The 15,810-nt window shown below is 40.1% G+C and overlaps 1 protein-coding gene across 1 annotated transcript in view; it reads right to left on the minus strand.

The window, feature by feature from the left end:
* DNAAF9 (dynein axonemal assembly factor 9) overlaps nt 1-15,810 on the minus strand; it is a 2,711,795-nt gene that overhangs the window by 653,578 nt on the left and 2,042,407 nt on the right. The window contains exon 30 of the mRNA XM_044064082.1: nt 13,145-13,280. Within this exon, the coding sequence (XP_043920017.1) occupies nt 13,145-13,280 (136 nt within the window). The remainder of the gene's footprint in view (nt 1-13,144; nt 13,281-15,810) is intronic.

Below are 15,810 nucleotides of genomic sequence, written 5' to 3' on the forward strand. Positions count from 1 at the left end.
CTTGTGGTGCTTCTCCCTCCTTTTCTCCCTCCTGGCCTCCCTTTCCTCCGGCATCTTAGTGGGAGTTTGAGTCCCGGCCAGGGGAAGGGGGGCAGGAGTGGCTACCACCAAGGACTGAGGAGGAGCCATGGGAGTACCAGAGGCCGAAGCCGGATCCGGGGGCAAAAGTCCTGCCAGAACCAACTTCGACCTCCGCTCTTTCAGTGCCCTGGGGTTGAACGCTGCGCAAATGGAACACCCCAAGGACAGGTGTTCAACCCCAAGGCACCGAACACACAGAGTGTGGCCATCCGCCGGTGAAAGCTTATGGCCACACTTGGTGCACTTAGAAAAAATGGGTTTTGGGGCCTCCGACATTAGAAAAAAATAAAGTAACTACACAAACACACCAGGCCCCAAAAACACAAGCAACACACACATACTCTACGAACCAGCGAGGGGAGGAATTACACTAAAAATTAATAAAATTAACAAAAAGGGATCCTAAACACACACACTGTTTAAGTAAATCAAAAAATTTTCTATATTGACAAGTTTTTTTCAAGACTTATCTGATAAGTTGCCAGGAGCTCTGAAATCCAGCTGTCTCTTCTAAGAGCAACAAACTAGATCTGGGGTCAATCAGGGTTGGCAGGGGATTATAGGTAAGGGGAGAAGCTAGGAGCTCGGATCCATAAGCTGTAAAATAAGTTGTCGGATCCAAGACCCAAAGGTTGCTGACAAATGAAGTCCCTACTTCAGATCAGAATTTCTCATATTCCCAAAAAGATAACTTGAGATGGCAGCCAACTGAACTCTAGTGGTAGCAGCTGCAGCTCCTTCTTGAAAAATAGATGCGAGGAAGGACAGGATAGAATCTATGGGAGCTGAGTAGGGATCTATGCCTTGTTTTTCCGCTCAAACAGAAAACCTTTTCCATTTGCTGGAGTATAATTTTCTGGTGGAAGGTTTGTGGGAAGAAATGAGGATGTGTTTTACAGTCGGAGAAAGGGATATACACCTGGCTATTCTTGGAACTGGAGCAGCCATGCTGTCAATTTCATGGTTTGGATGGTAGGATAGAACTGTCCTGATTGGTGAATCAGGAGGTCTGGAGATGGTTCCAGAATCCATGGTTCCTCCAAAAGGTAAGGCCACAGGAAGGGGAACCAGACTTGGCGATGCCAGTAAGGAGCAAAGAGGATCAGGGTACTCCAACAGTTTTGCTTTCTGAATTACTTTCGGTATGAGAGGAAATGGTGGAAAAGCGTAAAGAAGTCTCAGAGGCCAATTGTGGACCAGAGAATCCCTGGGTGACATCCTTGGATGGGGAATGAGGGCAAAGTAGTTGCTGCATTTGACGTTCATGTACTTGGCGAATAGATCGCAGGAAGGGTGGCCCCATCTGCAGAAAATCTCTTCTGCAACTTCTGTTTTCAGGGACAACTTGTGAGGCATCAGAATTGCTCGACTCAGTTTGTCTGCTATCACATTGGACTTCCCCAGAATGTGCGTTACTACCAGAAAACATTGAGAGTCCATCGTCCATTTCCATACTCTTTGTGCCTCTCGACAAAGTGGGTAAGACTTGGTTTCCCCTTGCCTGTTTATGTACCACACTACAGACAAGTTGTCTGACTGAATTGCAATTGTCCCGGTGGGAAAAGAACTTTTAAGTGCTTGCAACGCATATAGCACTGCTCTCATCTCCACAACATTTATGTGCAAGTGGTTCTCGTTATCCTGCCAGATATCTTCGACCGTCATTCCCAGATATTGCCCCCCCACCCTATCTGTGAAGCATCCGTGGTCAAGACTGTATTTTGTTGAGGGAGAACAAGGGGATAACCTAGATAAAGCTGATCTGTATGTAACCACCATGTTAGATCCTTCTTGTAGGAATATGTAATGAGTATCTGGTGGGACAAGGGTAGATCCTGCATTGACCACTGGGCAAATAGTAGCCACTGAAGCACTCTCATGTGGAGACGGGCTAGGGGAACTAAGCGAATGGTGGATGCCATAGTACCTAGAACTTGAAGAACTATACTGACCTGTACTTTGTCTTTGGTTAGCAAGAGTATGACTTGGTTGTGCAACGATTCCATCCTTTCTGGTGTCAGTTTTGCTGTCATGGTGGTTGAGTCTAGGTCTGAGCCTAAGAAGACAATATGCTGCGACGGAGATAAGGCGGATGTTTTTAGATTTACTGTAATTCCTAATCCGGCGCACAAGGACAGAGTCTCATCCCTAGCTCTGATTAGTTGGTGCTTGGTGGTAGCAACACCCGGAATCCCTGACGTCTCAGGTGATCCGTGACCACCGCCATACATTTGGTGAACTCTGGGGGCTGTAGTGAGGCCAAAGGGTGGTGCTCGAAATTGAAAATGACTGGCTCCTAGTCGCAAGTGCAGATGTCTTCTGGAGCACCTGTCCATTTTGATATGGTAGTACTCGTCCTGACCTATCCATCGTCCTAGACTCTTTATTAGGAGGATGGATATCTGAGGATCTCTCAGATAACTCCTTCTTTGTTGCTGCTGCTACCACCATAGCATCCACAGGTACTCCCCTGGTTAGAAAGGTTTTGTCTTCTGGAGCAGTAATAAATTTATTAGGCCTCCTCGGGGACAGGCTCCACTGTGTCCAGAGAGATCCAAACTTTCCGAGATATGACCTCTAACAGTTGGTCATATGGCAGTGTCACCCAGGAGGTGGAAGGTCAGGAACCAAAAGCCTCAAGGTACACTGCTTCGTCCTCAGTAGGGTTAGAGGTCTTCCAATCACCCCTCTGTTTAAGGATTTCTAGGATGTCCGCAAAGGACTCATCCTTAGAGGAGGATTTTGGGGACCCTTCTGACTCATCCAAATCAGTGTCAGAAGTGATAGACTTGGGTGAGTCAATATGCTTCCTCTTACAAACTCTCTTCCTAGGGACCTCTCCAGTGGGGTAATCTGGGGAAGTTTCGGAAGAGGGGACACCTCCTATGGGGGCTCTGGTTCTCTACGCTTAGGGGCAGGTGGGGGAGAAGAGGCTGCTACCGGCTGCTGGAGGGACACTGGGTCCAATGGCAGGGCTTTAGTACTTGACAAAGCTCTCTCTATCGATCGAAAGCCTTACCACCTTGCTCCAAAGAAGACCTCTGCTCCGAGGAAACGGAAGGTCGACTCCGAACAGGAGGAGCAGGCTCCAAAGTGGACGTGAGAGCTGAACTCACACGAGCCGAAGCACAGAGAGGGAGGGTCGGATCCAAAGAAAAACTGGGGTGACTATCCCTTCCGGAGTTGACCAAAGAGCGTTGGCTCCCAGAGCCCTCGGCTCCAGACTGAGCCAATGAAGTTAGAGTTATTGGTTCCGAGGAAGCAGGAAGAGTTCTCGAAACCGAGGCTTCCAGCACTATATGACCCGAAACATTAGACTCTGAAAGCAGGGCAGTCGGAAGAGGAACAGTAGACTGGGGATGGGATGGATCTGGAACCTTTGGGTCCAGAGAAGCTAAAATTTTTGCCAGCACCGGGTCACAGAGCAGCCTATTCACCACCCGCTCTACATCCTCATCAGATAGTGTCCTGGAGAAATGGGTGGAGATAAATGAAGATCTCCTCCTTTCCAAAATAGGAGATCTTAATGTTGCTGAAACTGGTTCCAAGATTGGTGAATGTCTCGACAAAGATGATTGTCTCGGAGCTAATGAAACAGACGGCACTGAGACAAAAGAAGCAGAATCGAAGGCAGAACTCTTCGGCTCCGTCGCTTTTGATTTTTTTGTTGGTTCCAAAGCAGAAGTCGATGAAGATTTTCTTTTGTGATTTTTGGAGACCATCTGAACTTGTTCCAGCTGTTTTTGGAAGGAACTTCTCATCAGACCCTTATCAATTAGTTTCCTTTTACATTCATTAAGAACTCTGGTGCTGAACGCATGACAAAGGTACATTGTTCTTGCCAATGAGTCTCTACAAGACAATACACACAACTGGTGTGACTGTCGGTCAACAACATTTTCTGGGAACACATCACACTTTTTAAAACCAGAAGGGCAGTACTCTGTGTGTTCTCTACCTTTATCCTTTGACATTTTGTTTTTTTAATGAAAGCAAAATGAAAACAAATATAATAATAATAGTACAACTTTTTTTTTCTTTAACAGAAAGAAGAAAAACTAGTACACAGAGAGGAAAGCCCTCTAATTTAAATGGGCAACTAAGGCCCTCTAACTTAAATGGGCCGTACAATCCTTAAAGAAAGGGACAGGGGATGCTAACACTCACACAATCACTCTAGTTAATAAAGGTAAAACTATTACTAAGAAAGAAGAAGAAATAAAGGCAAAAAATATCAAAAATTCCACTTAGCCAACGAGCCAGTAAAGAAGACAACCTTGAAGCTTTCGCGGCAAATGAGATCTGGGGAATTGCTGTGGTGCACCATGGGATAGGGGATAGCCTCGAGCCAGTAAAAGCTCTCGAGCTTTAGTATTGCGAGGTTTGGCTCCGAACCCATCCAGCAAGAATTACGGTGAGATAGGACTACATAACATCATGGGTTTCAAACTGGAAAGATGTCGCCAGTAGCTGCTCTGTTACAAACTACGTTTTATATATAGATATAGATATATATAGGTCCCCTACAGATGATCAAACTTCCAAAAGGCCGACTTTCATATGGCCGAGACCATAATACCGACTTTTGGAAGTTCGAATGTTCTAAATGGACAGCTCCCTATAGCTCAGAAAGGGTAAAATTTCTCGAAGTTGTTATATTTAAATAGCAGGGGGTGTGGAGGGTGCCAGGGGGCTTGCCCCCTGCTAGCAACATGCAGGTACTTTTTTTTTTTTGACTAATAAAACAAAAAACACTGACAGTGCCGAAGTAAAACCACCATGCCTTTATTAACATAAAACATTTGACTAACTAAGCGCTTTCAACCGTGTAGGGCATCTTCAGAGTCAGTTTATCACAGCTCATCACAACCTTTAAATATACACTTCAATTAAAAATACTAATTGGACACAATGATTCTATTATGTATACTTCATAATTTAACCCTTATCTTTTTGGTGTTAACTTGTACAAGTTTTTTTGAAAACAACAAGTACACAGTTATGAGTAGTATATTTACTTTACATGTGAATTATTTCAACATTTGAATTCTGAAAAAACATTTAGAAATTTAAAAAATATATGTATAAAATATAAAGTGTGTATAAAAAAAAAATATATATATATACAAAAAAAAAAATCTGAATTTTTTTTTATTTTGTTTCTAATTTCAAACTGTTAAATGTATGAAACCTTATGTTTTAGTATACAAGCTAGGGATAAGGTGTCATTAATGCCAAGTGCATTGCTTGCATCCAGTCGTATTTGCCACAAGCATTCCCTGACTGCTAGAATGGTTTTGTAGTCGCCACCAAAGACATTTTTTTTGTAATTGATATGTTCCTTACTGTGGTTGAATAAGGAATTAGTTGATTTCCTGTTTTTAATATCGCTGTTATGTTCCATAATCCTTTGTCTCAACTTTCTTGTGGTCATTCCAATGTAGAAAGCTGGACAGGATAGACAAGTTGCCACATATATAACCATGCTGGTGTTACAACTGCAATAACCAGGGCTCTTCAAAGACCTCTTATAATTGCCCACTTGAACATATGGGCCATCATTGATGTATTTACATGCTTTGCAACTGCCACATTTGGCCATCCTAGCTGGCCTTTGACTAGTAGGGTGTGGATATTCTCTCCAAATGTTCTTTAATATTCAGACCCCTACTGTTGATGAATTTAGGGTGCTTTCCTAGTGTGTCTTACATGTCTGTGGGAAGTACATTTTGACATGTTGATTGGATAATTATCTTTAACCTTAGTGGCTATGGTGTTGTGTTGTAAAACCATGCCTGTCTGGCTGTTCTTGACTTTATGTCTATGAATATTGTTATTCTCTGTGTCCCTTTGGCTGTCTGACAAAATGGGTCTGAAGTCTATGTCCCTTCTTCCAATGATGTCCTTTTTAATCAAGGTTAGTAAATCCATTGGATAATGCCATTCAACAAACAGGCCAAGTAATACCTCCAGTTCTTCCAAGAATCTACTATCTTCACTAACTATACGTGATACCCTAATCATCTGGCCCTTTACCACATTCTTTTTCACATAATAAGGATGGCAACTCTCGTAGTGTAAAAATGTGTTACTGTATGACTTCTTCTTAAATAATTTAGATTGTACCTTCCCATCTTTAGTGTATAACTGTAAATCCAAATAGTTAATGGTATTTCTGTCTGCCTTACTAGTGAATTTCAAAAAAGTTGTGGTGTTGTTAAGATAACATATAAAATCAAAAAACAAGAACACCCACGAAATTAAACAAAAAGTCTCCGGCACAATGAAGGTTTTCCTTGTTCCAGTGAAGGCAGGCAGAAACTGAATAGGGACCTAAATGAGTATAATGCAGGGACAGCCTATGTACATGGTGAAAATTTTAATTTTAATACTAAAAATTCTAATATACCTAGATACAAACAACGACCTTTTAACAAACAGACACGACCAGGTGATAGATTTATGCACCCAGATTATGTACATCACAAGGGTGGATATACACAACAAAACCAAGGGAGGTTTAATGGACATAATAGTTATAATTACATCAATAGGCAGTATGAGGACAGGGGAAACAGTTTTTTGGATGAGGAATTCCCCATTTTAGATAGAGATGGAGGTACAATTAGAATGAGTCCCCCGGAGATGGTAGATGAGGTGAGAAGATCTGAGAGACTAAGAAATAGGAATCAGCAGTCCTATGCCCAAGCAAGTAGTTAATTACTCCTTCACAAAGCAATTCATAGAGTTGCCAGTCAATTTTTGTGTATGCCCTCTGAACTTCAAATTTAGGGACCAATTCGTAGTCCAACTACATAGCAGAAGGCACACACAATGTCAATGAGCTGTGATGAAATCACTAAGCAGACAGGACAAAGCATTTGAATAACACTCTATGGTGTCAGGGTAGGGTTTGGGATACTCTAGGGAAACAAGCAGTGGTGTTCTGTGAATATCTGAAACCTGGGCCAGGTTTCTGGGGCAGAGAAGTCTTGCACTGACAGACATCTGGAACATGCAGTGGAAGTAGCAAAACTCACAGCGAAGAATGGCCTTAAGTTACTAAGAATGGGCTTGGTAGCAAAGCCACAGCAATGGCAAATATAATTCCCTAGCCAAGTAGACATGGCCTTCAAAATTTACTTAACTTGCCTGCTCTTGACAAAGGATACATTCAGCTGCTTCATCTTCCTCATGATAGCTGTCAGACACAGACAATACAGAGTGCTCTTAAAACAGCTAACTTATTAAGCAGAGTCTCATAAGAATTAGATTATTCCGAGAAATATATGGTCAGGTGTACAGACTGGTTTAAAGAAAACCCTCACACCAACTCAGGCAGGAACCACAGGTTTCTGTGTAATGTGACTGATCTTTACGAAAAGCCATACATGGATTCTTCTGCCTTGATAGCCTGTAACTTAAAGAAATTCATCTGACTGAAGTAACAGCCACCAGAAAGAAAATATTTCCAATATTAAAAAAAAAAACACAGGAAGACACTTGTTGGAAAGGAGGCATCAGCCTTTCCAAGTTAAAACTTAAATCTCTTGAGAGGATTTGTAAATGCAGACATGTGGAAAATACCTCTCAGAATAGTCTTCATTTAACTAGATCCACATGGATACCACATCATCCACCCACTGTATCACAAAACAAAGACAAAGTGGGAAGATGAACTTTAATCATTAATCCTGAGCTAGACAAATACAGCAAGTAGTTCTGGATAACAGAAACCATTCAACAGGAGGGATTAACCCCCTTGTCTGGCTACACAAAACAAATCTCTTCCACTTTGATGCATGCATCAACCTGGCATCTGACTTCCTAGTAGCCAAGAGAACTCATATGACACTATACCTGGCTGGTGTTCTGACCTCACACTTTAGCACTGCCAGGCTCCAGTGCAAACTGCAACCCATGTCTTGTGTAAGAAAATTCCAAAGTGAAGGAAACAGATGACACAGAGGCTGGACAGTTAGTGGAGCAGAAAAAAACAAAATCTGAGAAGTCCAATTGAGTGCTGTCAAAATTAGGACCCCCATTTTACAACTTCAGAAAGATCAACTGAATGCGACGTGTTCGTGAGAAAGCACACAAACTCCCATCATTTTAAGAGAGGAAAAATAAACCTGAACAGATCACCCCTGAACATGGCCCTTGTGAGCAGAAGTGTGGTGACTTTGCTCTTGACTAGAGGTACACAGAGATCTACTTTAGGAATGAATCACTCCTTAAAGAGTTCTACAAGCACCTCTTACTTTAGTTTTGATTAAGAATTTGATGGACCTCTCCTACTGAAGGCTTCTACCTCTAGAATGTGCTACTGACAAGCAGCAATTCAAAGATGATGGCCCAATGTCAAATTATTCTGGCCTCCAGGAAAGGAGAACTCAGAGTACCACCATCTTTGTTGATGTAGAAAGGCAGAAGTAGGTTACATATCCTGACCAAGAAGGGGCTAAGAGGGAGAAAGTCCCAGAAGGATTAGAGAAAAAAATGAACTGCCCTCAACTTCACCACACTGAAGAGGAAAATAATTTCTTGATAGGAACAGGGTCTTGTGGTCAACCAGGAGAGGAAATGTTTTATCCACCCCAATATGGGTGTATCTGACATGAATGTTTCCAATATCACCTAAAGAAAAGGCTGAATAACTCCATCAATCATATCCACTCCCACAGAACCTTAGGGTGCAAGTGAATTTTGTCTTCAACTTTGTCCAGATGCTGATTCCAGTAAAACAACAGGGACCACTATGAGTCCTTCCAGTTGAGCCTGGCAAACTGTGCATTTGGAAAGCCAGCTGTTATCAGCTGGGAAGGAACTGTATTGGGTCAGAAAGGGAAAGGTGCCCATTACCGTCTTTAGCCTCAGAGAGGACAGAAAAATAAGTCCAACATTCATTCCATGTTCCATCTTAGGAACTGCAGGTGGGATGAACTGAAACTGCTCAGGATTCATCATCACTCTCAGCATGTTGAAGAGCTGCATAATCTTGTTCCTGTAGCTAACCAATAGCTCTGAGAATAATATAAAAATCAGACAGTAGGAAGCAATTTCACCTTGAGCAATGTCTTTGTTCAAGACAAATTCATTTACTACTTTCTGTGTGACTTTACATAAATGTTAAAGTTCCTAGTTCCTTGGCCTTTGGTCTGTTTTGTTTATTGTTATTCTTTGAAGTACAGACAAATTGCTACTTCAGGGTAGTGTTTTTCTTTTAGCTGAAGAACAACTCTCAATTCATTCAGTGGGCATAAAAAGCAAGCCTGCAAAATTATGGATGAGTTGTGAAGTTATGATTGCCCCCCCCCCCCCAGTCTTATCATGTAATATACTGTTTCTTCATGTCTCTTCTATTACCTTACAATATAGGGGATAATAGTTTATTAGGTTTAACAGCAAAATGTTGCTGAAGAAAATCTATATTTAAAACAAACAGTAGGTTGATCAGTGAAGAAAGTCAGACTCTCAAGTGCTCAAAAAACATCATAAAAAGACACCCATAGAGATGTTTTTTTTTTTTTTTTTATGAACAACATGAAATGTAAAAGGACTACATGATTACCAGAGATGTGATATGACAGTTTTCCAGAAATATTCAGAGATTCCACTGGTTAAAATTCTATGCTGTTCGATTAGTTACTGCCCTCCCCTTTAAGATAATGACATTAGCTAATTGTGAAACCAAGATAAGGTTTGGAACTTGAAACAATTCTTAAAAATAGGCTGATCTTACTACACTTACTTACTTTACGGATGCTTCTGAACCTTTCTGTAATTCTGCCTGCAAAGGTAATTATAGTTGAAACAAGATTTAGTTCTGATTACACTATACAATGTCTGAAACAATGAGTGAGAAGGTCACTAAAAAACTAATCAGTAAAAACAAAATGAAAACTCCAGAAAAGCTAGAACTTCCAATAAGTGACCTCCAAAACCTCTTGTATCAGAGGCACATGGGATATATGCAAAAGATTCTTATGAACATCAGGTGTTTCATCTAATTGGCAATTCTGAACGTCCAGGACTTGTTTTGCCATTTTAATGGACAATTTCAGGCCAATAAAACAAAACCCCACTAGCCGCAGATATGCATATTTCAGCCTTGTTATAACCTTATCAGCACAGTACAAGCAGAGTGTTTGACTAAGCATTACAAACACAAGGCTGTTATACCCAGCTGATGTCCATTATCATTAGGGTCACTGCAAAAATATCCCAAACAACAAACTAAAACAATGAGTGAGAAGGTCACTGAAAAAAACAAACTGTAAAAACAAGATGAAAACTCCAGCAAAGCTAGAACTTCCAATAAGTGACCTCCCAAGCCTCTTGTATCATAGGCACATGGGATATATGCAAATGATCCTTATGAACATCAGGTGTTTCAGCTAATTGGCAATTCTGAACGCCCTTGACTTGTTTCGTCATTTTAATGGACAATTTCAGGCCAATAAAGCCAAACCCCACTAGCTGTGGATATGCATATTATTGGCCTGAAATTGTCCATTAAAATGACGAAACAAGTCATGTGTGTTCAGAATTGCCAATTAGCTGAAACACCTGATGTTCATAAGGATCACTTGCATATATCCCATGTGCCTCTGATACAAGAGGTTTGGGAGGTCACTTATTTGAAGTTCTAGCTTTGCTGGAGTTTTCAGTTTGTTTTTACTTTACAATGTCTGGGTAAATGCTCTTTAGCTGCAGTCAATAAAAATAATTATTAAGGTAAGAGATGACTAGGAAAATATGGGAGAGGCAAGCATGTTGTTATCTCATGATAACATGAAAGACAATGATACTGTCTGCTGGAAACTGGATTTCAGAACACAAATTTAGATTTTTTTAGACTGATGGGCATTTTAATCCATCTTTATGTTGGTAACTGAATAAAGACGAGATATATGTGTTTAATATACACAAAATTTAATGTTTTAACTAGAAGATGAAAATAATTGTTAATGTATAATTTCATAGGGTTGACTTGTGATTATTAATGTTCAGGTTATAGACTATATTTTTCAGAAGCAGCAGTACGACAGATACATGACTTTAATGTTGATGGCTTTAATACTGGTCTTTGATATAGATATATATATATATATATATATATATATATATATATACACACACACATATACACTTTATCTGTTATCAGCATAAAATGAAATTTTAATACGAACGCAACTGTTCTGGAAGAAAATGAAATCCATTTATCATGTATCAAGATGGTATGCAATTACTCAAGACCAATGAGGTATCCAGTCAATGTTTTAATGACTGTTGCTTATACTTACATAATGTGCGAGACTGAAAGTGAAAGAGAAATTTTATTTCAGTATTCCTTGATAACATGGTTACGCTTAAAATAACTTCCACTGAAGCTCTTGAAACAGTAGCAGCTGATTTGACAGCTAAATAATGAGTGTGGATGGTGACCTCCTTGACTTCTGGTAAAGCATCTGTGGATCACAGAGTGGGAAATCTAACTAACAAGTAGATTACACAGCTGAAGAGGAACATCATAACAGTGAAGAATGCCAACAGTGCTCACACTCCTGTGACAAGGACATAAATAATGCAACTACTTTTTCTTTTTATGAGATGAGAATGACAAGATTCCTTCTCTTTTCTGTCCATTTTTAGTTTTATTTTGCCTTCAAAATGGGCAAGAACTTTGCATTTGTGAGATAAAGTTGCTGGATAAAAAGTTTCCAAAAATGCAAGCATCTGGGTGGTAGCCAAGGCCCAGACACTTGCATTTGCATCATGCTTGTCCTCCAGTGCCATATTTGACTCCAAGAAAAAATATGGAAAATAGTTTCTTATATTGTAAAAATAGTGAAAAGATATACATACAGTCATATAACAGTAAAATCAGCTACTAAGTCAAAACTACGTCAGAAATTTGGAAATCACACAGAAAACTCCCAAAATAGCAGACAAAATGGTTGAGTTATCTTCCAAACAAAATGAGCAGTTGGGAAAGAACTGGGAAGGACACACTTGTTTCTTTTCTCCAAATAGATTTTTTTTCCCACTTTCCCCTTTTTTCTCCATTGGGCCAGAAATATACTTACTAAACCACAAGGTGTAACTTTGTTCACATGAATTATATCACTCATAGGTCCTAAGTGACAAGACTGAATCTCTTCTTCTCTCTAATAAGATAGCCACTATGTCACTGCCCTTCTCCATCACAATGTCATCACTCTCTATCTATCCAAAACTAATACTCCTTAAAACAGTCCAAGTAGCTCCAACCATTCTCACTTTCCTACTTACTTTACTTTTCTATCTTAAATGTAATGATACCTCCAAAGTTGCTCTACTAAAAACATGCCATACTATATTTCATTATCAACTACCTCCCCCTTTCTAATATTTCCATTTCATTATCAACCACCTCTCCCCTTTCTAATATTGCCATAGTTAAACTGCCTCCGCTTTTTATCATTTTAATTGCTAGAAGTGGAGTGAATTTTGCAGTATCTCTTGCAATGGTATATCTCTCTTTGCTGTAAACAAGCCTGTGTCTATTTCTAATGGATGTTCAATATTGTCTAGACGTATGCAAGCTATTTACAAGCTCTGTTTCTAAATGTTAATTATCTCAGCTATTATAAAGTTTTTTTCTCTCATGTATGCTTCCCTAAATTTTGTATTCCTTCTGATATCATGCAACTACTTTTTATGCATATATCAAAACTGGTGTTAAACATGGAGCTTTTCTCCCCAGACCACCTCTGAAAAAGAGCTTTATCCCAGTCAAACTTTCCCAGTAAACAAAAATAAATAAATAATAAATATATAAATACATTTTACTGATGCTCTGATTACTGTGCCTAAGCTATAATGATGGGGAAATGGAATGCCCTTCCAGCCAATGATCACTTTGACATACAAAGTTTGAGCAACGATGCGTAGAAAACAGAGGAGCTGACTATATATTGGACTACTGAATTAACTACACATGAAGCTACTGTACTTGTGCAGTATTGACGCTACATTTTGCAAGTACTACATTAAGAACAAAGAATGAAAAAAGCGTTACCTGGTAACAATTCCCCTTTCTGCCAAAACAAAAGCAATGTCTGGATTTGCTGCTCGAATAAGACTCTGCAGTTGAACCAGCAATGAGTGTTTCTGCTCAGATGTCAAAGTTGTAAAAACTACAGTGCTCACCAATCCTGCAAAAGAATAATAAATGCATTTGCAAATCAAATGTTGAATAAAGTTGAATAAAACTGGTAATTATAATGCATATTATACATCTCAGAAATGCTTTCTTCGCTCAGCACATACCAATAGAGTGGCACCTAATAAGCAGAATGGAGTGCCTTTCACTGTGAGCCAAGAACAGAGAATACCAAAAGTCAAACAATGGGGACACGGACACACACACACACACACAAGCATGCACGCACATAGATGCGCACAATAACAGCATACAATGAAAGTAACATCAGAGAAGTACCTATTTGCTGTGTGCTGCATCAGTATCTGATGCTGATCAGTATCTTTTAGGTGCTCCCCTTAATAATGTGCCTGCTTCTAAGTCACTGTAGGGAATATGTTCTCCCTATTCATCATTCTTACTAGAAAAACATGCTTCTTCATGTGATTCTTTATATTTTGTTCTTTTCCACACAGGTCATATAAACATAAATATTTAAACACTAACAGAAATATTCTGGTTTATTAAATTCATCTTAGTACTGAAGTTAGACTTATGCAGCTGCCTGACCCTTGATGATGATGAAGTGAATTCAAATATATTAGTTGAGCTGCACTTAACGTACCTTCAGATCTCTGGGGGCATCTCATTCAGAAGGACGGTTTTAAACAAACTTGTTTTACCAGCTATACAGGAAATCCTCGGGAACAACTTCTCCAAAGGTATTCATTATGTTCTGCTTCAGCATGCAGTAGCCTCATGATAGCATGGGCAGGAAACAATGGAGAGTTGTTATTATGGATATCAGCATGCTGGGTGAGCTGAATGAAACTGCTGAGGTCTATAATGGTATTAAACCAGTCTACGCTTTCAGATCAGGGAAAAGACAGGAGAAGAATGTCTCATTTTTTTTCAAATGAAGGATAGCCTCTGTCGCCCAGTCTGGAAAAAGAATCTAAGCCTGCCCATAGGTCTATGCCAAGAAAACTTAGGTCTCTTAGTTAATCTTTTCTAGAGGAGGAACTAACAGCCTTAAGATAAGGAATCACAGGCCTAAAGCAGATGCCCTATGCTGACCGTCTAAAAAAACTCCAACTAGACTCTGTGGCATATCGTCTGCTCAGAGGCATACAAGGCCATGTCAAACCCTGAGCTGCTGGACATGCTCCACTTAAAGAAATCCCAATCCCTCAGAGCCACATGCTCCAGGGATCTAAACCTTGTCATCACAATGAACAAAACATGCTGAAGGGATAGGTTCCTGACCCAGAGACTCCCCATACTCTGGAATAGACTGCCCATACATGTCAACCAAAGTGCCTCCTTGGCACTCTTCAAAAATAACCTTGACGATTGGATGGGAGATAGGAAATTCACCCAGGGGATCATGTCAGTTGCCCTGCTAGACAGAGGTCCAGGGAAGTAAATAATGTGGGAAGAAATATCCAGGGAATTGTTATGGCTAGGCTTGTATAGACCCTAGGGCCGATAGCCTAGTACCAACCTATGAACCCATGAACCCATGTCCAAAATCCACTAGATCTTATAGGTAATTACTAGGCTAGCTGCCTTGTGCGCCAAATTAAGCCTAACCAGTTTCCTGTACTTAAAATAACTTATCCCATTTGGTTATAGATTGGTTTCACCCATCACATAGTCAATAATTATATATTACCCTTTAAAAGAATAACTGGGATATAGATAATTTGAAGGGGACCCATACATGGGGTAAAGCATTCAGGAGCTCCATCTGTCCATTAGTAGCACAGGGAGCAGTCTTGGGGTAAATTTTCTGTTTCCAATCCACAGACCTAAGTTTCAACTGAAAATGGACAAGGGTGAACTTGGTTTTATGTGGATGAGGAGTCTGTTCCATAACAGCAGTATGCTCTGTGAAATATACCTTTCAACGCCAACATTAACTCAAAAAAATGCCTCCATTCAGAGGCAGCCCAAGAATATAGTCAGGACTGGCGTAGGGAGTCAATAGCATTATACACTTGGAGGACTGGGCAAACAATATAGGAAAAAGCAAGACTGCGATAATTGACAGCATTACTTAATAAGCAAAAATGTTTCCTACTTTTTGGAGGCTGAATGGGTGATTTAAAGGAAGACATTAGGTAGTACAGAGAAATAATAAAGGTCCTCCAAAATGGTAGCATACTGTGTTATACTTAAGGGGTCATTCACCATGTTATAAGAAGCCTGCATAATGTTGTAACAGGCCTGCAGAAAGAACAAATCCTCCCTTAAAAAGATATGTTGTTTCTGATCTCCTCTAGATGGAGGACAGACTCAGCCAAGCTGATCTTAGTGGGCACATACCTTAGTTTTGTCCCTAGCTGCAAAGTATGGCACATATGTCCTTAAATTTTAATAATCTAGGTATAAGAAACGAAACGTCAAGTGGTATATGTTTCTTCTAGAAAGTTCAGACTAAGAAGAGACTTCATTGAGGTTAGTCACAACCACTGTGTTTCTGTTATAATTACTTCCCATCCAGACTCTACATGGCTTAAGAACTGAAGACATTTTGCAGA

This window comes from Protopterus annectens, chromosome 2.part2 (assembly GCF_019279795.1).
Source record: "Protopterus annectens isolate FY-2018-M chromosome 2.part2, PAN1.0, whole genome shotgun sequence".
Taxonomy (NCBI): domain Eukaryota; kingdom Metazoa; phylum Chordata; order Ceratodontiformes; family Protopteridae; genus Protopterus; species Protopterus annectens.